General features: G+C 34.9%; 1 protein-coding gene across 10 annotated transcripts in view; it reads right to left on the reverse strand.

Moving 5' to 3' along the window:
- Window positions 1-27,852, reverse strand: part of Helz (helicase with zinc finger) — a 170,308-nt gene that overhangs the window by 18,094 nt on the left and 124,362 nt on the right. For 8 of the 10 annotated variants that reach the window (XM_063241957.1, XM_063241959.1, XM_063241956.1 and 5 more), the window contains 8 exons: window positions 26,255-26,308; window positions 23,126-23,177; window positions 22,186-22,376; window positions 20,404-20,611; window positions 15,547-15,626; window positions 11,044-11,614; window positions 10,413-10,644; window positions 9,121-9,637 (listed from right to left, as the gene is read on the reverse strand). In XM_063241957.1, the coding sequence (XP_063098027.1) occupies window positions 9,121-9,637; window positions 10,413-10,644; window positions 11,044-11,614; window positions 15,547-15,626; window positions 20,404-20,611; window positions 22,186-22,376; window positions 23,126-23,177; window positions 26,255-26,308 (1,905 nt within the window). The remainder of the gene's footprint in view (window positions 1-9,120; window positions 9,638-10,412; window positions 10,645-11,043; window positions 11,615-15,546; window positions 15,627-20,403; window positions 20,612-22,185; window positions 22,377-23,125; window positions 23,178-26,254; window positions 26,309-27,852) is intronic. The other 2 variants (XM_063241963.1, XM_063241961.1) reach the window with 1 other exon arrangement.

Genomic DNA, 27,852 nt, shown 5'->3' on the forward strand with positions numbered 1-27,852 from the left:
GTCAGCATACTAATTATAGTCTATTTATAATTATGCTATCAAAGCTAATCACCAAGAGAGATAAATACTCAGTGCAAATTTCAAGTCACATTAACTATGGTGCCAGAAATTTTAATTAAAATAGAATACCTCATTTAAATGATTAGCTTTGATAACTTAAGTATAAATACAGATCTAATTTATTAGTTTGTTGATCATTGTCTACTACATGTATTAGATGGCTTATTAGAAATTGTATACTAATGATCTGAGTTTTTAACCTAGTTATATGTCATGAGTGACCAGCATCTAGGTTTACTGTGAGAAGAGGCAGAATATATCAATATTCAGCCAAGATTATAATCTTCAAGATAAGCTACATTTGTATAATACCTTGCTCTATATTAAGGAACTTAGGGAAGCAGGCACGATTAGAGAACATAGTGAAATCACAAATATCAATTAAGTTCAAAAGCACAGTTATCTGAAGAGAAAAATGAAAACGAATAGTTGGAAAGTCAATACCTAAATAACAAATATTTGAAAACAGGCACATCACAGAAGCACTGTACTTTCTCACATGGTGTAAGTAAATGCTAATTTAGTGCAAGATGATCAAAATGAGTGACTTTCAGGTGTTTCCCATCCCCTGGGGTTGGGGATGGAACCCAGGATCTGCGCACACTAGGCAAACACTGATGGCTGAGCCACATTCTCATCCCGCATTTCATTTTTTTTCTTATAAGGTCATTACAATAATATTGCCCTTGCAATACAAAACTACGCAGTTTCATTAACCAATTCTGACTGGTACAGTGATATATTTAAAAAAGAATTTTCCCATTTATTCCTTTTAATCAAAGTATTTCATAATGACACTTATCTTAAATGGCAAACTTTGTACCAGTATAAATATCATTGATTGTATGTTAAATAGAAGTTTTTTTGAACTGACAAAACCATGTGAACTTAAGAAGCATGAAGATTTGACTCTGAAGAGAAAATGACTTAACAGTATAATAGGAGAAAAAAAAAGGTCTGTTGATAACAAAACACAAAAACAATTAAAAATATCAATCTAAGAGTATCAGAAATATGTAAGACTTAAATGAAGATGCCACAGACTCTTCAAACACAAATATTTTAAAAAATGAGGTTGAAAAATTGAAGACTGCATCCTTTCCTAAAGGAGAAATGTAAAGTATGTAAAAAAAATTTCTCTCGGGTTAAGCTACATATTTAGTGCAATTCAAATAAAAACCTAGGGTTTATAGAGGTGGGAAAAGGAGAAGAAAGACTCACAGATATTTTAAACTTTTCTAGTAGAAAAACCATAGAATGACCCTCTCCCTACATCCAAATCCTATAAAGAAACTGGAAGCAAAAAAAGTCTTAAGGGAGACTTCGCACTATTTCTTAGTTTGTTGTGTTAGTGAGAATACTACAAAGCTTCAAATTTAAAACAATATGATTCTGGTACTGAAACACACAGATACATGAAGAGAAATAATACAAAGTCTAGACACCAATCTCAGTACAGTATACAGTAAAGAATGGCGTCTTACTCAGAAGTTAGACTATAAAGTTATCATGTCAAAACTCTCATCCATACAGAAATTAACCTTGAAAAATTCTTACTCATGCCCAAATGACTAGATACTGAACCTTGAAGCTCAGACGCTAAGACTTAATTTCTACTGTTCCTCTGTGCATCTGATCTTTTACTCTTCCCACCAACAGCGTAGTTGAACTACAACTATTACAAAGTGCTACTACACAGAATTTAGTACCTGATTAAGAAGCTACTTGTATTTAATGATCAGATCATATTTCAATAAAGGTATGAAGATATCTATTTATTAAAAAATTAAATCATAATCCCAAACGTAAAACAATCATTTGAAATCAAATTGAAACAATGTATTAATCTATCCAGCCTTATCTAAGTAACTAAGGGCTATGGCTTATACTGCATTTGAGAAAGAGAGAAAATGCTCTGGAGTTAAGCCTTAATTATCTAAATGAGAATACTCTAAAAGGTAAAATATGTTATAGAGTAAGACTAGGCTCTTATTTAGGCTGGCTTAATTTAGTGGAAAGAAAGATTTGATACAATGCTGTCACTGGACACAATGATGGAGGAAAACTTACTTCATATTTCTAAAAGTAATTTTAATACAATAATTGATTATATGTTCATATTTATAAATGATAGGAGGGGCTAAATGTCATGGCAGCTACCTTCATACAGTGAAACTGAATAATCTGTCTAGTGTCTACATTTTTTCCGCTGCCTATGTATTTCATTTGTCAAAAGAAAATCAAAATTACTATAAAAAGAAAAAAATAATGAAATGAAATATGAAAATAAATTTCTACTCAAGTTAATTATTAAGCTAACATCTAGATGTTTTCACTCTAAGTGAGAATAATTTACCAAACTTTCAGGCAATAATAGAATTCACAGCAGTAAGGGAAAAAGACATTTTTCTGTACTGTTAAAGAAATTATTCTAAAAGGGTGAAAATAAACAGTGAAAACATAAACCATTCATCCTTTGAGATGATTCATGCAAAATCACTGTGAACACACAAAAGTTATCCTAATATATTAAAAATGTCAAAATCTGCAATGTGGTAAAAATATTTTCCTTGTCAAAGAGTTTTTTCAGTGTGCATGTTAGTCATTTATGAATCTCTTACATCAAAATAAAGGTGACCAAATGTTTTATAAAGTAAAAGAACTCACTGACAATTGAAAATCTTATTTTTACACTCACAGCTACACAAAATACCAAATATTGAGCAGCAAGGTACACAGAATTTAAACTCCAAAAATAGGAACCATTTAAAAAGATCAATGGTTAAAGTAGATTACTCAGTATCAAGTATTATTTTGTAAAGAACAAAACTTTATGAAACCTTATAAAAACTGAGATCATTTGGCAGGTTAAGTCAAGATATCATGACTGATATCATCAAAAATGGCTCTCTGTAAAAGCAATGAGAAAACCGGAAATGGCAACATAAACTTTTGGAACCCTAAAAGCTTGCAGCAACTAAAGAAACACTCAAACAACAAAAACAAATCAGGGCATTTCATAAAAGTAATAACTACTAGACAGCAGAGCGTCCTGTCCCTGTTCTTCTGCTCTGTAATACCCTTGAAATAAACACATGCACCAGAATAGGCCTCATTCTTAAAGAATTATTTGCTTTGGCTTATCTTATGACTCTCTGGAAAGCTGGATGAAAAAACCTGCTGCATCTTATCCAACTCTGAACTCAACCTGTGCCAATGGGCCATATCAAAAACAACTATATTAGATAAATATTCCAGTCACTGCTGCTTGAGGCAATGGGTAAGAGCTGAACAAAAAAATCTGAAAAATCAAAAAGCTTGAGATATATTGCTGGGAATCTAGACCACAAAGATGCAGTGCCCCTGGTTCTTCCCTGGGGCTGATCTTGAGGCTTGTGAAAGTAGGAAGTGAAGGCTAAGGCAGTGTTGAAAATGTGCCTAAACTTATACACAAATTTTGCAAAAATGGAGAAGTTTTAGGTTCCACACATTTAAGAAAATCTGTATATCGTAATTCACTGACCATTAAGCTAACAAAATAAAAGACTTATAAGACCACACATAAACTGCATCAGTAAAACTAAAGGAGGGTTGACAGAGTAGTAGCTCAGTTTCAAGACAGCTCTTGCTTAGCATCCACAAGGCTCTGCATTCAATTCCTAGCATCATGAAAACAAAAGCAAAACAAAAAGACTAAAGGAACCATGAAACGACCTCATCAAAGACAGAATATCAATAAAAAGACAGATATTCTAATAATAAATCAAATTAAGAAAAAGTACAATAACTGGAATGAAAAGTTCACTAGAGGTTCAATAACAGATTTAAGCAGAAACAAGAAAGAATGAAAGACCCTGAAGACAAGTCAACTGAGATTAGGCAGTCTGAAAAACAGAAAAAAGAATGGAAAAAAAACAAATATACCTGAGACCTGTGAGACACTACCAAGCATACTAACATTCATATAGATACAGGCCTAGAAGTAGAGAAGAGAAAATGGCAGAAAAAAGTACTTCATAAAGGGCTGGTGGTTTAGCTCAGCATCACAAGCGCCTGCCTGGCAAGTGCGAAGTCATGAGTTCAATTCCCAGTACCAAAAACAAAACCAAAAAAAAAACCTTCATAAAATAATAGCCAAAAGTACCTGCAATTAGATGAAAACAATTTATGCACACACAAACCTCACTGCACTTCAAGAAAGACAAATTCAAACATTCACCTTGAAATACATCATAAACTTTTGAAAACTAAAGACGGAAAAAACATCTTGAAAGCAGTAAAAATTAAGTTATCACATGCAAGAAATCAGCAATAAGATAGCAGTAAGACCAAAAGGCAATGGATGGACCTATTCAAATTGCTAAATAAACTATCGCTGAGAATTCTGCATGGACCCTTGAAATACACAGGTGAAACTAACATGCTGAGAAACCTGAAGTGTGTTGCTAGCAGACCTTCAAAGAAAAGCCACAGGCATGGATGAACGCCTTCAGTTAAAATGAGAGGACATTAAACAATTAACTCAGGTCCACATAAAGACATAAAAAACACTGGAAAAGGAAACCATGAGAATGACCTCACCAAAGAGAGGCTATCAATTAGGAGACAGAAGTTCTAATAATGAATCAAATTATGGATTCAGAAAAAATACAATGAATGAAGTGAAAATAAAATGTATTTTTGGCATGTAACTCCTTTTTGTTTCCTGTGTGATTTGAAACACTAAGCACTAGCAATCTACAATGCAAAAAATGAATTTAAAGAATAACACTTATATCTAAAAATAATAAAATACTTAGGAATAAATTGCACTAAAAGTACAAGATTTACACTTAAAAAATTTCAGAATACTGTTTAAAGGCATTTTTAAGACTCTAAATAGAAAGATGTTCCATGTTCAGGTATTTAATTTAATATTAAAACAGAAAATTTAGTATTGTTTAGATAGCAATGTTCTTCAGATTGATGCACAGATTTAAAACGCTCCTTTAAAAAATCTCAGCTGTGTTTCAGAAATTGGCAAATGGATCCTAAACCTCACATGGAAAAGTAAGGAAACCAGAATAGGTGCACAGTCTTGAAAAAGTAGAACAAAATTCTAAAGACATTTCCAATTCCAAAACTTATTACCATGCTATAGTATAAAAGTATACTGGCATAGAGATAAGACAATAGATCAATTTAATATAAAACAAAGCACACAAATAAAATCAATATCTACAATCAACTGATTTTTGGCAATGGGAAAATAATGTCTATTCAACAAGCAGTACTGAAAAATCTAGATAAGCACATTCAAAAGAATAAATTTAGCACCAATCTCACACAATATACAAAAATTAATTTCAAATGCATTAAAGAACTAAGAACTAATGTATACAAGTTAATAAATATGAAACGGTTCAAAGTAAATATAGAAAAAGTTAACTCAAAATGGATGAAAGAACAACCGTGTAAAAGGTGTAACTATAAAACTCCTACAAGGAAATAGAGAAGTAAAATTTTTGCAATCTCCAATTAGTCAACAGTTTCTTAAGATACTGCCATGCCTTATATCTAGATGCTTATCCCCACGCCTCACATGCTCACAGGTGGGGCTTTCTGGAGGTGGTTGGATCTAGGGTGTGTGATGCTGGGAGTGAGGATGTGATACTGGGGTTGATTTATGGTGCGATGATAGGATAAAGCTGCCCCATCCTGGGTCTGAATGCTATCCACCTAATGGTGGGTATCCTGGATACAATATAAGGGACAGAAAGAAGGTCCCTGCTTGTCACTTGCTACTTGCTGCTTTGCTTCTTCACTACTTTGCAAGCTTCTGCCCACCATGAACTGTTCCTCCTTTGCGAAGCCCCTCTACCATACCACCTGCTTTGTAGCCAACCAACTATGACTTGAAACCTCCACAAACTTGAGAGCTAAATAAACCTTTCCACCTTTAATTTAGGGCATTGGGTATTTTATGTCAGTAATGAGAAAAGTAAGACAGACATGATAGCAAAAGCGTAAATAAAGAAAACATAGTAAATTGTCCTCTGCCCAAATTTAACACTTTGTTAAAAAAAAGTGGGAAAAGTAACTGTAAATAATATATGAAATTAAGACTATATGGAAAAAATTACTGCAATTCAATAATAATTAAAAAATGCTAACTGGGCTGGGGACTGGGGATATGGCTCAGCAGGACAAGTTCCTGCCTGGCAAGCACAAGGTCCCCAATTTGATTTCTGATTAAAAAAAAAAAACATTATCATTTATTACAGTGGTTGTCTTACTTTTCTCTCACTGCTGAGACAAAAATACCCAACATTCAAAGTTAAGGCAGGGGGGCTGGAGATTTAGCTTAGCGGCATAAGCGCCTGCCTTGCAAGCAGGCAGTCGTGAGTTCGATCCCTGGTACCGATAAAAATGAAAAAGACAAAAAACAAAGTTAAGGCAGGAAAGGATTATTTTGCTCACAGTTTGCGGAACTTTCAGTTTATAATCATCAGGCTCCAAGCAGGGTGATGTGACAAAGGAGCAACAGTTCATGGTAGCCAGAAGACAGCAAAAGCAAAATGGAGGAGCATAGAATGAAGATTCTTTCTATCCCTTATAGTGCATGTAGGCTACCCATTCTAGGGTAGGTGTAGCACTTACATCCATAATCACAGCAATGGACCATGAATAAGTCACAAACTCTGTACGCCTGCCCCATGACTGCTTGAGGTCTTGAGGGGGCCATTCAGACAAAAACCATACCAGTGGCTGAAGACATTTCTCCAAAGAAGATACCCAAATGGCCAATAAGCACATGAAAAGGTGTTCAACCTCATTAGTTATTAAGGAAATACAAATCGAAACTATGATGAAATATTGCTTTACCTCCACTAAGATGACTATAATTTTTAAAAAAGTGAATGTGTAGAGAAATCAAAATTCCCATACCATGCTGGCTGAAGTATAAAATGATACTTAAAACTGTGGAAAACATTTTGGCAGTTCCTTAAAAGTTAAACACAAATATTACCATATAATCCAGGAATTCTATTCCTGGGTACACAGCCAAGATATACTTTACACACAAAAACTTGTCCATAAATGGTCATAGCAACATTATTCATAATCATCAAAAAAAATAGAAACAACCCCAATGTCAATCAACTGACTAATATATGAATAGCGGCATATCCATAAAATGCAATATTATGTAGCTACTTTTGAAATACTGATACAGGTCACAGTGTAGATGCATTTTGAAAAAAAGATGCAAAATATTGGTATGATTCCAATTACATAAAATGTCTCCAAGAAGACAAAGTAAATTAGAGGTTCTAAGATTGGGAGTGAATAAGTTGGGGTGTACTGCTTAATGGTTATGGGATTTCTTTTAGGGGTGATGAAATCCTCTTGAAATGGATAATGGTAATGGCTGTAATATATTGTACATATACTAAAATCCAATATATTATACACTCTAAATGGCTAAAATGATTTAAGTTATGTGAATGTCATCATACACAAGAACAATTTCCACTTAAATGAAACATATGTAACTGATAGCTATATAACCATTTCATTATAATTTGAAATTCTGTTGAGTACATGTCTAGTCTTTGTAAAGTATGGCTTCAAAATTCTAGATTCTTACAACATACATATAGATACCAATGCTGCCACCACCGCCACGCCACCTCCTTTCCTCCTTCTCCTCCTCTTCCTCCTCCTCATCTTCAGGTACCAGGGACTGAACCCAGGGCCTTCACACTGATTTACATCTCCAGACCATTTTATTCTGTTTTTTTTCCCTCCCATTTTTATTTTGAGACAGAATCTTACTAAATCACAAATTTATTTGCTGTTTGTACCTCTTCATCTGAGAAGTGTATTCATCTCAGATGTCCATCTTTGGATTAGGTCTTTAAATTTGAGGAGAGGTCTGATTTTATTATTATTAATCTTTTTGAGTTCTTTATATATCCTTGCTAGAATTCTTTGTCTGAAGAACAGCTGGAAACATTTTTTTCTAACACTGTGGACCATCTTCTTACCCAGTTGGTGGTTTCTCTTGCTATGCAAAAGCTTTTTAATAAGATGAGACTCCAGTTGATTCTGTGGGATTGTTTCTATGCTCACTAACTCACTAAGTTGCCCTGACTGGGCTTGGACTTGCAATCCCTGTGTTTCAGCCCTCCAGAGTGCTGGAATTACAGGTATATACCACCATGCCCAACCACTGCATCTTTATTATGACTATAACTTATGTCAAGAGCATAAGATAGTAATTAAATTGTTTTAATAATAGTTATTATACAAAGTGAACTGGTCAATAACGAACAATTTGAACAAATTATCCTATAGACAAGATATAGAGGGTTCCCTATGAAATTTGACTTTAAAAAACATCTACAGGGGCTGGGGATTTAGCTCAGCGGCATAAGCGCCTGCCTTGGAAGCAGGTAGTCGTGAGTTCAATCCCCGGTACCAATAAAAAAAAAAAAAAAAAAACTACAGCAGATAATTTGGAAAACGTGAATTAATTATTTACAATAGCCTTTGGATATATCTAAGTATTTTACAATAAAAAGTCAGTTGCTTTAAAAAACAGCAGAGTCAATTTTATGTTAACACCTGCAAATTCTGACAACTGGGAATCAATCTCATTGTGTGTCAATTGCCTGGATGAGTGAGAAAGGCAACTGGCTGCTAGCTGCAAAAGCTAACGTCTTTGGAAAATTATAATTACAAATTTGTAACTAATAAAGGTAATGAAGTAAAAAGGTAAATTACTGAAAACCGCCTCCTCAAATTAGAAAGGACAAAGCTATCTGAACAGTAAAACAGAATCCTCAGATGTCATTGTTCTGAAACAGGAATAAGATTCATGAAAGGCTTTATATTTCAACAATAGTGATCATTCTGCAAAATACAAAATATCACAATAAGAAGGTAGAAATTGAAATAATTTCCAAGAAAGGATTATTTTTAAAAGACATAAGGGCTGGCCCCTATTATCAAGTCAATATACTGATACTGTTCACAATCAATAAACCAAAAAAGGAAAATAAGAAAAGCATTTACCTCTTCTAAGCTAGGGAGCGAAGAAGAAGATACTGTTCGAGATGACAATGGATGAAATGGCTCTTGACCAATAGCGTGTTGATGGTTTTGTATTTGTACAAAAGGGTTCTGTGGTGGCCTGTGAGGCAATGGAGGTAGGCCATAAGGAAATCCTGGCCCTATTAAGTGATTCTGTTGCAGGTTAGCAAAAGTCCATGCTCCGTCAGGTGCCAGGTACTTCAAGGGAGGAGTGGCAAGGTGTTCAGATGGCAACGAGAAAGGTGAGCTGAGTATCTGAGGTGGAAGGCGCTGTGGAAATGCTGGGCTGTTGGCTACTTCAATGTCTCTGCTGTTGTCATTAAAGTTAGAAAAGGGGCTACTGTGGTCTGTACTGGATGGGGGAGATGGGGCTGCTGGTGGGCTTCTCGCCTGAACTTGTCTATATTGCAAAAGTCTTGACTGAGGTGGTGGCATTTCAGCTCGTTCTCGAGTTTCACTCTGATCACGATGAGACAGTTCTCTGATTAAATCTTGAAACCTACATGATGACAATAAGATATGAAGAGGAAAACATGGAAAATCTACATTTATTTAAGGGCTGAGTCAACTACCTGTATAGTTTTAGCAAACCAAAGAATAACAACCAGAACCAGAGTTAATTTATACCAAATGTAAGCATTACCACTCAACAGATTGTGAACTGAAGACACTCAATATGCTCAGTCACCTAACTGGCAATTCTTTGTACTTGAAAACATCTGCCCTTGCCTACACAGGATAACTGAATGTTACAAAACACCACTATACTGGTGGGCCTTATTCAAAAAGACTTAGTAAACACTTTAGAACATTCCCATGATAATAGCCACAAAAACAGGTTTCACATCAAAGTTATCTGTTTGTAGTTATAAGGATGACGTCTGCCCTACAAGAAAAAAAGTTAATAATGAATTTAAAATCTTTAAATTTTAACCATTAATTTACTTCTGTCCTTACTCTTTGGAAATATTACTACTGGGGGAAAAAATACCATCCACAGTGATGGACTGCTTCTCTTGCAGAATTCACAAAGGAAAAGACAAATTTAACTTACAACCCAGAATAGATCACCCATACTCAGATTTGTCAGTTACTTCTAAGTAAATTCACTGTATTTTAGAGTTAATCAAGAGAGCTACTTTGTAGCATGTATCAAGAAAGCTAGGATTCAATTTCTTTGAGACAATATTTCAATTTGATGCAAACAAAGCCGCCATCAAGAAAAAAAACAGAGAGGTCATGTTTCAGAGGTTGATTTCTGTGTGCTGGAATACCTCGAGAATGTTGTTTCTGCTTCATCCTCAGCACTGCTGGGGAGCTTCCAGTCCGCCCTCACTGGCGGCTGATGGAGTCCCATGGGCGGCTGAGGAAGATGCTGGAGGTGAGGATGGTGGTGTGGATATGGAATACCACCCTGACTGAGATAGGCATGGTGTTCATTCCACTGCTGCAGACGCGCTTGCTGCTGCCTTAATGATTCCAGAGTTACACTCCCATGTATACGCTCTGCAGAAATATTTGTGAAAAAATTAGTTACACATTTAGGTTCTCAAGTTACTTTTTCAAGGATTTTTATAACAGTATTTTCCCTACAAAGATAGAGAAATGCCTATACTTTCATTTTCATAAGAAGTATATGATTTAATTTTGAGAAAAACTAAATGATGATAATTTTGAGAAAAACTAGATGATGATAATAAATTTTCCCTTCTTATATAGTGATACAACACAACATCACCGGGATGCTTAGAATTATATAATCACACTCAGAACTAGATTCTTATCATCACACTTAGTGGTTGATTTTTGTAGACATCTGCAGAAATGAATCAAACCTGGCCCAAACCAATAATGTAGAATACATGTTATTTTAAAAATTTTTCAATTTTTCGTAGATGAACTTACCTAAAGCCTCTCCTATCGGTAATCCTGGGGGGTTCTCATCAATGAAGTTATTCAGATGAGAAGCAATGAGAGGACCAGGCTGTGCAATGGCTCTCAGAGGACTATGGCCTTCTTGCAGCATAGGAGGAGGCTGCTGTTCAGGAATCACAGTCTCTGCAGGAGGAGACTGTGGTTGATGAGAAACTGCATTATGAAAAAAAGCACTGTTTGGTCCTGCCTGATAGGCAGGAGAAAGTTGAGGAGGTGGCTGCTGGACTTGTGGATTCAACTGATTTTGCTGCTGGACTACCTGATTTGGTTGTGGTGGCATTTGATTTGGTTGTTCAGGCAAATTATTCTGCTGTTGATTTAGCAAGGTGTGTTGCTGTGGAATTGGAAATGGTGGTCGTGGCAGCTGGGGAAGAGGGTGGAAATGACGACTAGGGATTGCATACTGTGCATGGGGACCAGGAAGAGGAAGATTTATGTGTCTTGGGTTGAGATTATCTTTGCGAGGAAATTTGGTATTGGGATAAAAAACACCAGGACGTGATTCAGGACTTCTATTCTGTGGATTTGATTCCAAATCAACCTACAAAAAAAAAAAAAAAAGCTTTTTTAATTGTAGAAGATCTGAGTTTGGTGGCATTCCATCTTTTCCCAATCCTAGAACATCAAAAGGATATTATACATTCTTAGCAGTGCAAAATCAATCATTAAGATGGGAATATTTTTTAAATTAAAAACAGAAAAAAACAGAAATTACATGAGTTATACAAAAAGATACTGCCATTTCATTAAGCATACCTACTTTAACTCCTACAAGAACATTACTTTAATGTCACATTTTTTACCTTAATCATTTATTTCCTTTTTTTTTTTTTTTTTTTGTACTGGGAATCAAACTCAGGATCTTACACTTGTCAGGCAGGCACTGTGCCACTGAGCTATAGCCCTGGCCCTTTCCACATCTTAAATAAATCAACAAAATGTATCCTTCGATTCTGATTTTATTGTTTTTATACCTGATCTATTTCCTCAAACATACCAATATTAATAAATTTATTTCAATTTACACAACTTTGGAATGAAAATACAGATACTGTATAATCTTTATATAACCAGTTTCAAAGTTTCTGATCTTTGCTATTACTCAATACTGACAATCTTTAACATTTGCGCCCGATTTTGGTAATTTAAAAACAACAGTAAGACTCAGCCTACACTCTCTTCAAGACCTTACAGCAGGAGTCTGTAAACCAGAGCTCCCAACCATACAATCTGGATTTTTGTAAGTAAAGGTTTAGGAAACATAGCCACTCATTCATTACCTATTATCTATAGCTGCTTTTACACTACAATGACAGAGCTAAACAGTTGCAACATGAGCTCATGAAACCTAAGATTTACTGTCTGGCCTTTTACAGAAAGTTTCTTAAGCTCTGGTTTATAGTCTAGTGTAGGATATCAACATGTAAACTTATAACTACAGATTCTGTAAGAGGATGTGATATGAAATCCTAGGGCCCAGAGATTAAGGAAGGATTCACAAAAGTGATAGATTTTGAGATGAATCTTACAAACAGTGTTGGAATATTATAAAAGGAAAAGACATTCTAGCTGAAGGTAACAGTTTATGCTAACGTTGAGAGAGGAGAAAAAGTATTGTGAATTTTGGGAGCATGGGACATTTTGTGTGTAAAAAGTCAAAACTTCACCTATTTATATGTTAGCTTCCCCTTCTTGACAAGCAAAAAAAGACTCCAATTGCACAAGATCTTGAATTACTCAATATTGAGTATAAACACTGATTTTAATCCCATTAAACTATGGTAAACTACCAAAGGTTTTTAAAAGGAGAGAGCAGTGTTGTCCTTCTGAAATGTAAGTTTGACTGTGAGTGGAGATATAGTGAAAAACAAACTCTAAGGTGGGAAGAGGAAATTTTTCTTTTCCAGTTCTGATAATGAAGCTGTTGCAACAAATGATTGTGATACCAATCATGTCCTGAATGCATTCCCACCTCATATCATCTAGTTCAAACGGACACTATTAAATTTGGCCCTTTTAAGTCCTTAAGATTTCTGGAGATCTATAAAATTATCTATAAAAAGAAGTGAGAAGGATGACAACTCTGCCCAGTCTTTTCAAGCAGTTGCCATGTCTATTCTTTAAGTGTCTTAAAATTCTTTACAGGGCCAGGGAGTTAGCTCAGTGGCTCAAGGGCTTGTCTGGCAAGTATGAGGCCATGAGTCTAAACCCTAGTACCAAACAAACCAACCAACCAACAAACAAACAAAAACCAAAAAATCCCCCTAAAACAAAGATTCTTTACAAGTTAACATTTTCCTCTATGAATCTTCACTTGATCAACGACCAAGTCAACAACAGTCTGGAATATGTCTTTGTCCAGAAGACACTGTTGATATCCATGATTTGATCATATGAGGAAGACTGTAAGTAGATGTCAAAACTATTTGTAGACAGGTTGCTGTCTTAATTGCCTCTATCACTTCTGACTTTGCAAAAGTCAGAAAGCTAGGTTTGTGTCACAGAAACTTAATTCATGATTATGCTATGGTACAGTCCTACCATAGGCTTAGCAAGACTACAACACCTGAAGGAACCTGTGTTACCTAATCAGAATTCGATTCTCCTCTAACCACTCTCTTCTGAACACTAGAGTCAAAGAGAATGAGGAGTTCTTTTATTTATACTTCCTGGGCCCCATGACAAAACACCAGGGAGGAAAGAAAATGAAACATGTCCATCAGGTGATCTAGTCTTCTAACAGAGATTTATAACAAAAATTTAAAAAGAACGTAAGAGGTACTTAGTTCTCTTGGGTTTAGTTGCTTCAATAACACCAAAGATTCATGTGGTTAGTTTTGTCTTGAGCTGCCTCTGACTACATCTGTTATTACCACACAAACCTAAAATGTCATTTCTTCTGTACCCTCAAACATGCACCATGGTGATTTTCACTGCACCTCCCCTCTTCCTATTCAGAAACGGTTTCCCTTGCTGTGGCTCCTCCTACAGTATGAAATTCTTCCATCTACGTCTACTGGTCAGTCAGAGGTGCCTATGGACATGAGAAACTGAACACTGAAAATAGCTACCCAAAGCTAGGAGGAAGCTGAAGATGCAGATGTGGAAGTCATTTTTATGGTGTGGGTAACTGAAATTCACTGACTGGGCTACTTCATAATAAACAATCATAGAATGGCCATAATAGAATGGCCAATCATAGAATGGCCATAACTGGGAAGTCCCAATTTAAGGACACACAGTGCGGGTGAACTGGAAGTGAAATGAGGAACAGGCAGTCACAGTAGAGAGCTGTAAAATGTCAAAATGTTATATCAAAGAAATCAAAGAGTAAGATGGTCAAAGACAGACTTAGAAAATACACACCAAAAAAGTGCCAAATACAAAAAGAAGTGCTAAATACCAAAAACAAAACCAAAAAGCCCCAGGTAAGGGGCTTTTACTAGCATACTATTAAAGTATGCTCATAAAGTGGTCATAGAGCTCTGTGAAATGTTGAGGCCTACTACCAACCTGTCCGAGTCAGAGAGGAAGTGAGATGAGGTAAAAATGAGATATGCACTAGCAATAATGAAGGACAAAGAGTATCTTTCATAAAATTCAATCAATTACTCAACTTTAGGTGAAAAGATGAGCAGCTACTTTGCAAGCAGAAGAGGAAGAATCAATGGCTGCAATGAATCTGAAAACAACTGAAGCAAAGAAACAAGGTCTGTGAGGAACTGGAGGAGGAGACGATAGTCTAACAAGAAGTCTTCCTTCAGAACTGGTGATAAGGCGGTAAAAGGCTTCAAAGATATAGGAAAAGAAAGATATTTACATGGTAAACAAACACTAAAATCCTGATGACCAGAAGCCTAAGGCAAAGTCATCTGATAATCGAAGAACGGGAGGAGAAAAGTCATCAGATTTGAGTAGAGCCGGCAAAGGAACCAAGAACAAGCAAAAGAAAAGTGAATGAGTTACATGGGTTCCACGGAGATTAGAAAACCTGGGTTTCCTATGGCACTAATTCAACCAGTGTTGTGAGTTTCTGTAACTGGTTCCTAAGAACAAAAGCGGGTAAAGTAGATGAATAAAAGATGAAGTGTTAAATATGCAGTGAGTGTGGTAACAGTAAGGTGAGGACCTGGAAGAAGTCTTTTTCCTTCACCATGACAACTCTTCTCAGTCTGAGATCACTTTCCCTGACACTTGTACTTCAGTCTTCATTTACTGCTTTATTACATGGAAAGTCTCTAAATTCTAGTCTTAGCATTGAGTAACGTAACTTGAGAAAAATGTATAGGTCAAGAAAACAACAGCCAAACAAACAGCGACAGGAGAACATAACCCACAAATCCTTGTGAAGCAATAATTATAAAAAGATACACATAAAGAAGGAGCTGTTTTTCTTTAAAACATCAGCATTCCAAACTGCCCAATCAGACTAAATCATTAGAACAAGACACTCACTAACTGTAAGGAGCATACCTGTTTTGGTTCTGTGGGCTTTTTCTCTGGTGTTCGAATCTTATTAATTTCAGGTCCAGGATTATTTGTATCACTTTTACCTAAGAAAACATTTTAAAATTCTTATAAATTTTCTCCAGTGACTATGACATTTCCAGTAACTATCCAGTATTTGACAAAGAGGCAGAACATTTTACACTCATTATTATTGACATGTATTATTACTTGGGTTTTGGTCTTAAATTTTCAGAGTTGCAGTCTCTCTACAAGAAAGAAAATTTATAAATGAAGTAAACCTCATTAATGAAGCAAAAGTTTAAAAAAGGAATAACCTTAAAAGATCAAACAATCCCTCCAAACTGTCCAATCTCTTAAGAATTCACAGCCTCATTATTTTAAACTAGACATATAAAGGAACTTGGAATTCTTACCTATTCATAAAGACTCAAATGTTTTGTTCATTTACAAATGCAATTTAGCAAAAATCCAATCAACTTCAGTAAAGGAATCTAAACTAAACTTAGATTTTAAATGGCCCGCTATCCCTATGCTAAAAGACTGGTCCCTCAGCCACAATATTATTGGGACGTTGTGGAACCTTCTAAAGGTGGGAACTCATGGAAGCAAGTTAGATCACCAGGGGAAGCCCACTAAGGGGACATTAAGACTCTGGATCGTTCCTCTCTTTTGTGTTGCTCGCCAGCCTTCAAGTGAACAGACCTCTTTTGTCACGTGCATCTGCCATAATGTACTACTGTACCACTGCCACTGGTCTACAACCCTGGGGCCAAATAAGCATGTACAGAAATCTCAAAAACCATGAGCCAAAACAAATCTTTCCTCCTTGTGAGTTCTTTATCTTAGGTATTTTGTCACAGTAATGGAAAGATGACTAATTAAATAAATACACTGTGAAAGGAATTGTTATACTGCTTAAAAGTAATAGCAAACTAAATACAGGCAGTGAAAGTAAGGTTTAAAGGGGCACAATTATGGTACAGTTTAGTGGCAGAGCACTTGCCTGGCATATGTAAGGTCTCGTTCTATCCCCATGAACCCCATGGTTCTATCTATCATGAACCAAAAATAAATAAATAAATAAATAAATAACCACAATTACAACAGACTTAAGTAATTTCATACATGTGAAAAAACTTTATAAGAATTAATGGCTGAATGCTTTTAAATTCCGTGAAAGAATTCTTATTTTTAGTGTTAGGTATAAAAACATTCATTTAGTAATAGAACTAGAACTTTGCAAAATGAATTATTGTGCTAGAACAGCCTTACCACTAGACTTTAAGAAATGGAAGCTACAATGTCAGATGAAAAAACACTGTGTGGAATAAGCAGCACATTAGACACTGCAAAAGAAAAACTTGAGGAAAAAATTGAAGAAAAAAAATGAAGAGTATCAATGAACTTTGAGAATAATTAATCATCCTAATATAGGGTTAATCAGAATCCCTAAAGAAAAGGGGAAAGTTTGAAATACATAATACACATAGTGTATCTCAGGATATAAAGATAGATATTTTCCAAGTTTCATGAGAAATGGGGAAAAAAAAAGTTCAACAAACACCAAATATGAGAAACATGAAGAAAACTCTAAAACCAGTATTTCAAAAAAATTTAAAGCAGCAACAGAGAAAAGACTAACAAATATTAAAATGAAATTGTATTTCTCACTGAAAACAAGGCAAGGGAGAAAACAAAAGGACATTATTAAAATACTGAATGACTGCCAACTGAGAATTTCATACTCAGAAAAACTCTTTAAAAAATGAGGATGAAATAAGGCCGCTTGCAGATATATATAAATGCTAAAAGGATTTATCATCAGCAGACTTGAAATATAAAGTATAGTCCAGTACAACAAGGAGGAGGAGGAAGAGGTCATTATCATCATCCTTTCAGGTAGAATAAAATTTTTATCAGATATACACATATACACAGAAAGAAAGATTCAAATGGTAATATATGAATAAATATATACGATTATTTTGAAAAATTTTAAAAGGATGGTTGGCTGTTTAACACTTAAAATATGTAACAGGATAACAATAGCATAAAAACCAAGAGAAAAAAATTGAAAGATTGTTAAGGTTCTTTAACTGTGTATGAAATAATAAAATACAATACTATAAATCCTAAAGCAACTACTGAAATACTACTAACAGCAGTATAACTCCCAAGGCAAAAATGGAGACAAAAATGGAACCTATAATCCCAGCACTCTGGAGGCTGAGGCAGGAGGATTGTTACAAATTCGAGACCATCCTGGACTACAAAGTGAGCTCAAGGCCAGCCTGAACTGCATAGTGAGACCCTGTCTCAAAGACCCAAAAAAACAAAACAAAACAAAAAAGCACAGTAAGAGGAAAAAGGGAACAAAATCTTGGCAAATTAAAAAGCAGCAGCAGGGGCTGGGGATTTAGCTCAGCAGCATAAGCGCCTGCCTTGCAAGCAGGCAGTCGTGAGTTCGATCCCCAGTACCGATAAAAAGGAAAAAGACAAAAAAAAAAAATAAATAAATAAAAAGCAGCAGCAAGATTACAGAATCAAACCTAACTATAACAATCACATTAAATGTAAATGGTGTAACCTCACCTAGTCAAAGTAGAAACTGAATTTTTAAAAACTCAAGACGCAATGCTATCTAACAGAAACAGTCTTTTCTTCTTGGGGATTCAATCTAGGACCTATACATACTAAGCATATGCTTTATCACTGAAGTACATTCCCACCCCTAAGGCACATATAGATTGAAAGCAAAAGGTCAAAAGAGATGTACCACTAGCACACACACAAAAAGCTGAAGTTGATTACACTAATTTAAACAAAGTAGATCTCAGAGCAAAAAATATTACCAGGGACAAAGAGGATCATTACATAGTGCTGCCTCCTTCCTCTTCTCTTTCTCTCTGTTTCTGTCTCTCAAAACTAACATAAAGACTTAACATATCCCAATGAAGAGCAAAGATAGCTATTTTATTTTTTGATGGAAACTAACAAGCTGATTCCAAAATGTATATAGAAATGAAAAAATACCTGGAACAGACAACTTTTAAAAAATAACACTGGAAGACTTACACTACCTGGTTTTCTAACTTTTATAAAGCCACAGTAGTCTAAATAGCATATTTGGTATAAACATTAAATATATGCGCCAACAGAAGAAAACAGAGTGCAAGTATATAGCTAATTGCTTTTCAACAAAAGTATCAAGATAATTCAATAAGGAAAGGACAGTTTTCAATAAATGATCCTGGAATGAATAACTGACCATACTCATGCAAAACCAAAACAACAACTAAAAAATCACTTGTTACACCATACACAAAATTTAATTCAAAACGGACCTACTATGAGAGTTGAAACTATTAAAACTTCCTTAAAATAAGACAATAATTCGTAACCTTGGGTTAGATAAAACTTTTTAGTGACAACACCAAAGCATAATTCATAGAATAAATGGATAAACTACATTTTATTTAAAAAAGTTCAGTTCTTTGAAAGATACTAATACACATGGAAATAAACACAATGAAAAGATAATTCAGCATCGTTAGTCATTAAGGATACTCAACATGATGCCATTAGATACTCTCTAAAAGGATAAAGTTAAAAAGACTGAGGAGAATGTGGAACAATGGGAAATCTCATAGATTACTAGTAGAAATGCAAAACAGTTCAGCAGGTTGGGGATTTAGTTCAGTAAGTGCCTGCCTGGCAAGGTGAGGCCATGAGTTCGATCACCAGCACCAAAACAAAAATTAAAAAAAAAAAAAAAAAGGAAAAAGAAAAACAGTTCAGTCCCTTTGAAAAATAATAACATAGCTTTTAAAATAAAGTTAACTATGTGTTTACAATATGCCTAGCAATCTTCTAGGTATTTATTATAGAAAAATGAAAATATATGTCCACAGCAGCTTCATTCATAAATTCCAAAAATTAGATACAGCACTGCCTACTTAATGTGAGGGGCCTTAAGTAGACAAGTAAGGCTTAAAGAAAACCAAAAACTGAAATAACTAATGTGTCCATCAGTTGATGAGTGGATGAACACACTGTGGTGCTATTCTCATAAAGGAATACTCAATCAACAGCAAAAAGGAACAAACGATAGATAAATACAACTTGATGAAATAGCAGAACTTAGTAAACAAAGCCAGATTTTAAAAACTATGTACCGTGTATGCAACATTTACCTGACATACTAAAGGAAAAACAAAAGTTAACATTAGTGGGTGCTTACAAATAAGTCAGAGGTTGGGACTGTCTACAAAGGGCCATGCAGAAACTTTCAGGGGTGATGCAAGTATTTCAAATCTTGATTTTGGTGGTACTTAACAACCATATTTGTTAAACTTATCAAACTATTTATCTTTAGGAAGTAAATTCCATTGTGCACAAATTATTCCATAAACTTGACTAAAAAGGCAGTAGATAATTTTTCTTATTTGTAATTAGATTTCTGTAAGAAATAACTACTTTATATCAACTATCCCACAATAACACTAATGCTCAGAATATCACCAAGAATATTGTGGGTTATCAAAACTGTTTAATAGAAGAGGATGTGTTTTTTTTGTTTTTGTTTTTGTTTTTGTTTTAGGAGAAGATGTTTTATCTGACCTTTAAACGATACTACTTAATGGTCTCTAAACATTAAAATTGAATACATTTTAGGAAGTTTGTGAAACCAGTAAGTGGGAAAGCTTAATCTAAAGGATCTTCTAAAATTATATGCAAAGTTTTTACCTGCATATTTTCTTGTATCACCAGGAGAGAGGATTCCTAGAATCCACATTTAACAATCACACAGCAGACAGAACTGCATGTCACGAATTTATGAATTGAAGTACAATAACCTACCATTTCGATTTTGTTCATGCTGATCCTTCTCAGGATGCTGAGTCTGTGGTTGCCCTATGCTGACAGGTGGGTGATGTCCAAGGCCATAAGGTATAGGAGACCTCCGTCCATGTGTCTGTAAGAGGTTCATATTGTAGGCCATTGCTGCCTGATGTGTAATAATTCGAGGATCAACTGCAAACCTACCCTGGTATCCTGTCCATGGTACCTAGGTTATTAAAAAAATAAAATGATGGTATTAACTATAGTCTAAAATGCAAACTTTTATACCACTGTTAATTAGAAAAATGCAAATACAAACACACAGTTGATTAATTTTATCAAAATGAGTAACTACCTGATTGAAGTTATTTAATAGCAATCATTTGTAGAATCACTGTAATGTCTTAAACTAGCCAAAGCATGGCTTCCTGAATCATCAGTGTGTAAGTGAAAAAGGGTTCACTTTTCAGATTAGGAAGAAACTGAGGACTTAAAATTGATAATTATTCCTTGAGTCATTATGCCAATTTACATTCTTTTTTTTTTTTTTTTTACTGTGGTTCAAACTCATGACCTTGTACTTCCCAAGCAGGCGCTTATGCTGCCCAGCTAAATCCCCAGCCTACCATTTTATATTCCTGAATCATTTTTTCACAAAATGAATGTACGTATGTCACAGATTATCATAAAAGTATTTTTTTAGATCATAACTGCATAGTTACATAGTTTAAGCGACTGAATAAGAGAATGCAGGAAATAAAGAAAGAATTTAAGCATCTGAAGTCAAGAAAAATGTATGTTTTAAATTTAGAAGAATAGTCAAATCATTTAATGTTCATTTATTGCAGGTAAATTTCAAACACGTCATTACTTTTGATTAATTCAACTCTAATTTAAAATACAGAAATAGAAAATTTGTTCCAACATATGTGGATATATAATCTTTGCATGTTAACATAAAAGGAATAAATACAATGATATCTGAACAACTGCTATTATTTGTCTGATGCAGACACTGAGAAATTTTATATACCAAAGCCTTTCTGACCTAATAAAGTGAAACTCAAATTCTAAGAGACTTACTATTTAAAGCAAATGATATATAATGTTGCCAGGTTGTCTGGTAAGAAATACCACAAGTAAAAGTCTAAATTCTACAGGCAGTGGCATGAATTGCATTATTTCTGATTAATAAGCACTTTCCATGGCTGCCATGTGCCATGATTGTGAATGATCAGGCCAACGTGAATAAAACATGTTTGGAGGTAAGCTATTTTTATTTTTTGGGGTATAGACAGGGCTGCCAAAGATCTCTGGCAATGATCATCTCTGCCTGACATTACACAACTTCACCTAAATAAAAGAAATTATTTCCTAGATTAAAACTTCTCATTTTAAAATATCTGAAAATTGTAAAAAACATTTTTTCAAAATACTGAAAGAAACTTAAAGGAAATAAAATGGATTTTCACAAGACACAAATCCTTTATAGTCTGAGAAAGGATTCAGTAATATATTTCAGTAACTTTAGTAAGGTTTCATAAGGCATGAAAAGATACTATTTACTTTAAAAGAAGCTTATGGCCAGTTGCGGGTGGGATTGGGGGCTGAGAGTGTAGCTCAGTGGTAAAGCACTTGCTTAGCATTCACTAAGGCCCAGGATTTGATTCCTAGAGCTGTCCCCTCCTCTGCCCCTACAAAAGATTGGTAGTCCACTATCAGGAATTGTAACTAATTCAGTGAAGCCTATTTACTTAACAGAAAGTATTTCAATACGAAGAATTTCAAACATCCACTTACAGGTAAAGGCACCGACATAACTACATTCCCTCCATAGACAGCAGGTACATAGAGAATACTTGTCCCAGTGTGAGGATCAATTCTCTGAACAGGGCTTGGAGATTTTCCCAAATTTGGGTGAGGTCCAAGAGGGGGTGGAGGAGTAAATGCTCTAATAGGATTGCCAATAAGTACAGAAGGATTGGGCTGAACTGAAAAATAGAAAGAGAATACACTCAGCTTACCTAAACAAAAATGTATCTAACAAAAAATATATTTTTCTCAGTTTGTTGCAAATATCTTAGAGTCAAAGAATTATCAATGTGGATCAGAAGAATAAAGTATTGTTTAAGAACAACCATTTTATAATGTCCTCTAATATCAACTTGAGCTGATTAAGAAAGTATTCCTTTTATAAATTACCATAATGATAGCTTCTGAGGAACCAGAGATGTGAACATCAAGGGAGGAAATCATTTGTGCACATACTTTGAGTAAACAGTTCCCTCAGACCAGGAAAGAGGATTCTTTAAAGTAAAGCTTTAACTTATAACACAGTCCCATATATAAAATGAAGATTAGGCAATTACTAAAAACATAATTCTGCAATGTTTAAAATCATTTACATAAATTTTTATCTTGAAATCTGTATGACCCAATATTTGTAGAACAGAAATATTTTCTGAATATTTACATTGCATAAAAAGGCTTAAATGTTTTTCCTCAAAATTTCTGCATGCATCATATGTTGGTACCTAAAAACAGTCCCTTTTTCAGAAATGACCTACCAACATACTAATATAAAAAAGAACTAACTGACGTTCCAAAATCTGTGTTTATGTATGCATACAAGAGAAAGGAAGACAGAGAAAGAGGTTGAGAAAGAGAGACAGCTCTGTATCTCATGATGCAATTTGGGGTAACAAAGGGAAGTTTCCATAGGCCTTACTTGTCCACTTACCAATTCCATCATTCTGGAAATGATCATTTTGGGTATGATGGAGGCTTTTCCCCTTAAAGAAAAAACACAAAAGTATAATAATTTAAGTATGTGCAACATTAGAAAACAAAAACCCTTTTCTTATCTGCATGTAAACATATAAACACCACCTAAGATTCTAAAAACTTGAATTGATAATCTATAACCATTAGGTTTCTTTGAGCCAGCTTTCTTTTAAAGATGAGAACATAGCCATCTCAAATAACACTGCTGGGCCTCTAGTATTCCTCAGTTTTAAATTAATGGTATCTGAAATTGCTTTTTTTTTTTTTGTCTTTTTCCTTTTTATCGGTACCAGGGATTGAACCCACGACTGCCTACTTACAAGGCAGGCACTTATGCCGCTGAGCTATCTCCAGCCCCTGAAATTGCTTTTTCAATGGACTGTTTTAATAAAAAGAAATATGTAATCAACATGACCAAAACCTAATTTTGATTCCTTTGAGCTCTATAAATTTCCTAAGAATTAAGTGACAAAACATAAAAGTTGTTTATCAAGGGAAAAGTTTCAGTCTTTCATTCTTGAAAATGAAAACCTTAACAGCAAGAGGAATATAAACGTGGTTTGCGATTACTATTATTTTGAGTATGATTCATAGTATCTTAGTCAGGCACAGTGCTCTATGCCTATAATTCCAAAACTTGGGAGGCTGAGCTAGGAAGATTGCCCTGAGTTCAAGGCCAGCCTGAACTACACAGCAAGTTTCTGAGAGAGAGACAGACAGACAAAGACAGAGGGACAGACAGAGACAGACAGAGAAGAGAGACAGAGACAGAAACAGCGTGAGTGAAAGAGTACAAGAGCATAGCATCTTGAAGTGTAAGATTTTCTAAAGGAACAGGAAACAGGTATTGTTATAAAGTACTTGAGAGAGAATCTAGCTAATCGTTAGATAGCAATTTGGCATATGTATCAGAAGTATCAAAAATGTAATTATTATAATACTATAATTTTATTTCCAGGAATTTATCCAAGTGAAAGAATCATGGATTTGGGTACAGATGTTTTTCATGCCATGGTTTACATGTGGGATAAATGTTAACAATCTGAATGTCCATTCGGGCATGGTGACATACTGCCTGTAATCTGAGCACTTGGGAGGCTGAGGCTGCAAGTTGGAGACCAGTGTGGGCTACAAAGTGAGACCAAGGCCAGCCTGAACTGCATAATGAGATCCTGTCTCAAGAAGACTTTAAAAATAAATAAATGTCCATCAATGGAGGACTTATTAAATAATTAATAGCAGATTCATACAATGATATATTAATCTACCATTAAAAATAATGACATTTGGGTGGAAACAATATTTGGCAATGCCTCTGAAATTATGGATTAAAAAACCCAACCAGTGGCTGGGGATTTAGCTCAGCGGCATAAGCGCCTACCTTGCAAGCAGGCAGTTGTGATTTCGATCCCCGGTACTGATAAAAAAGCGGCATAAGTGCCTGCCTTGCAAGAGCGCAGTCATGAGTTCGATCCCTGGTACCGATGAAAAAAACAAAACAAACAAACAAAAAATAGCCAACCAACTAACTTACTCTTGCCACTGGCTACATGTAACTAACACACATCAAGCCAATTGTGGAAAAGTGGAACATTGCCCAACTTGCCTCTAGATATAAAACAAGGTTTATTTGTATAGAATATATGAAAACTAAAGAACAGATAATAGTTACAGTAAGGAGAAAATTCATTTTTGATCCAAACAAAACTATAGTAATGCTCCATTTATTAGCATCTATCAGGGATGTTAAATATTCAGAACAGTGGTAAATATTAAAGGTTTTACGGTCAACTGATTAGTTATGGATGGAACATCTGTAACTCTTAAAATGTGACAAAAGAGAGCCAACAAATAAACAGTTTGTCCATTAATCAGAAAAAAAAAAGGAATGTTTACGGTGATTAACACCAACTATAAAAAACAAACTTCTGAGAAATACAGAAAGATAAAGAGAAAAAGTAAAAAGGAGCAAATGACAAATACTGAGATGGCAGAAGAGGTGAGATCAGAGACATAAGCAATTAGTAGAAGTGACAAGAGCAATGAGCAGCACACACACTGACAGAAGAAAGGGAAGTGAGTGACACAGACTGGTAAGGTAGTTCCAGGAAGGTGGTAAACCATGTAGATTTCTTAGCCACCCAAATCACCGTAGCTTGCTAATGACCAATCAGCCAGGGACAATCGTATAGATAAAGAGTAGGAACTTGATCACGTGTGGTAGGCAGAATGGTGACCCCAAAGATGTCCACACTTTCACCCCTGCTTCTGTCAGTATGTTACATTACACAACAAAAGGAATTTTGCAGATATAGTTGAAGCTGTGATCTTAAAGTAGATAGATTACGCTAGATTATCTGAGTGGACTCAACCTAATCACTTGCACCTTAAAAGCAGAAAAATTTCTCTGGCTGGAGTCAGAGACACAGCAGAGGAGGAGATGAGGGATGTGGTAAAGGGAGGTCAGAGATTTTGAACAAAGTGATTCAATACACACAGCTAGTTCTGAGACAGTGGAGACACCTTTGAGAACTGCTGAGAGGCTTCTACAAACTAAGCAAGACTTCCAGAAACAAGGATGTTAGTTAAATCACAAGGAACTAAATTTTGGCAACAACCACCATTGACATGGAAGTAGAATTTTTCTAGAGGCTCCAGGTAAAAGATTAGTCAGTGCTTTGATCACAATCTTGAGCAGAGAAACCAAGCCAAATTTGACATTGGACTTCTGGAACTGTGAGATAAATTTGTACTAAGTTGCTATATTTGTGATAATTTGTTATAGGAACAGTGAGAAACTAGTATAAAGAGTTAACCATAGTATAGGGCAGTAGTGGCAAACCTATGGCACATGTGCTGCAGCAGGCTGTTTGTATGGTTGAAAGCTCCAAAAGGTTTGCCATCACTCCTAGACCAGATTTTTAAACCTTTAGTGCCCTAGACTATCAAGGCAGAGGGACAATATGTATCTGCATTCTGGGCACTACCTGGTATACCAAATATAAAGGCAAACATAAAAAGATAGTGGTGTGTCTACAAGTATATTTCAGTACTACACAGTTCAATATACAATGCAATTACCTACCATAACTGTAGGGAAGAAATTTACTTGGTCTTCATGAAATACAGTGTTTGGCAGCTTATATAAATAAAATAATAATACAGCAGTAAGCCACAGTAGCAGTAGTTAAAGTCATTCCATAATAATTTCAACTAATTTCATTCTGATAACAAATCTTATAAAATATGTTTCAAAGCAAATGTAGCTCAAATCAACTACTGTTTATAAACAAATGTAGTTAATATTACCATTTGTTTTTTAATTGCTAGAGACTGAACATAGGGCTTTCACAGTATGGTATATCCCTGGACTTTTTAATTTTATTTTTATTTAGTTTGATTCTGAGTCTAAATCACTAAGTTGCCCAGGCTGAGCTCAAATTTGCTATCCTCCTGCCTCAGCCTCCCAGAATTCTGTGATTATAGGCATGCATTACTAAACCTAGCTATTATCTACCATTTATGCACTTAAATATTTACTTTTTCAGCACTCATTCTTTTCCATTTATTCATTCAACAAATGTTTACTGAGGGCCCACCACATGTCCAACTTGACTGGGCACCAACACTCAAATAAACAAGACTGACATATTTTCTTATGACTAGGCAGTGAGCCAAACATTAGCAGCTAGATATAGGTAAAAAAAATAATTAAAGTCTATAAAATGATACAGTCTTTAGAGGATCTATTTCTGATTATTTCCTATCTGCTGGAATGTGTACAGTATGTGCAAAACAAGCTAATTCATTGTAGTAAGGCTTCTGGAAACTGTTCCCAGCCTGTGCCCTAAAAGGAAGCCAGGTAAAGATGGATGCAATATGAATTCTTAAGGGTCCCACGAAACAAGTCCTTAGCTATAACTGATACTTGGAGAAGGTAAAGCAATGAAGAGCTAGCGAAGACCACCTTAATATTTTTCACTTAGCCTAACTTATTTCAGAATTGAAGTCTTAGGACAATAAAGTTCTTTGACTACTTGGACAGCCAGGGGTATATTCTGTTGTCAAACTGAACCCAGAGAAAGCAAGTCATAGAGCATTTTAACCATCATACAATCTTTTGCTGATTTCACTTATATGAACTCTTATAGCAATTGTAAATTCTATTCCATTAAACAGACTGATTCTAATATTTCTTATAGGCAGTGTTAAAATTAAGGAAATTTGAAAAAGAAATGGAATGGTTCACTATTACATTTTCAGAAACATCACCCTTTTCTACTCATGAAATAAATCCCTTTTTGTCAAAAGGCTCTAATACATAAAATAACTGTTTCAAAGTTATCTGGCATGTATACTTCATGAGGGTAGAATGGGAGCAGTAGGACATATATGAAAAAGATTAAGCTGATAATGAAGATGTATAACAGAGGATTCATTCATTACACTATTCTATTTTAAAATATTTCCATAAAGTAAGGCTAGATTTTAAAAGATTCCAGAATAAATTCAAACCTCAAAAAACAATTTTATGGAAGTAAAATACTGGAGAAAGGAGGGAGATATGGTGACAAAGATAACCTATGGTTCACTATACTTCAGTTAGGTAAAATAACTGGTTATTTATGTTATGTGTATAAATAATTTTAAACAAAGCATACAACTAGTCTGGTGAACTGATGA

Source organism: Cavia porcellus, unplaced genomic scaffold (genome assembly GCF_034190915.1).
Source record: "Cavia porcellus strain 051 isolate PalLab524CR breed Dunkin Hartley unplaced genomic scaffold, mCavPor4.1 scaffold_32, whole genome shotgun sequence".
Classification (NCBI taxonomy): Eukaryota; Metazoa; Chordata; class Mammalia; order Rodentia; family Caviidae; genus Cavia; species Cavia porcellus.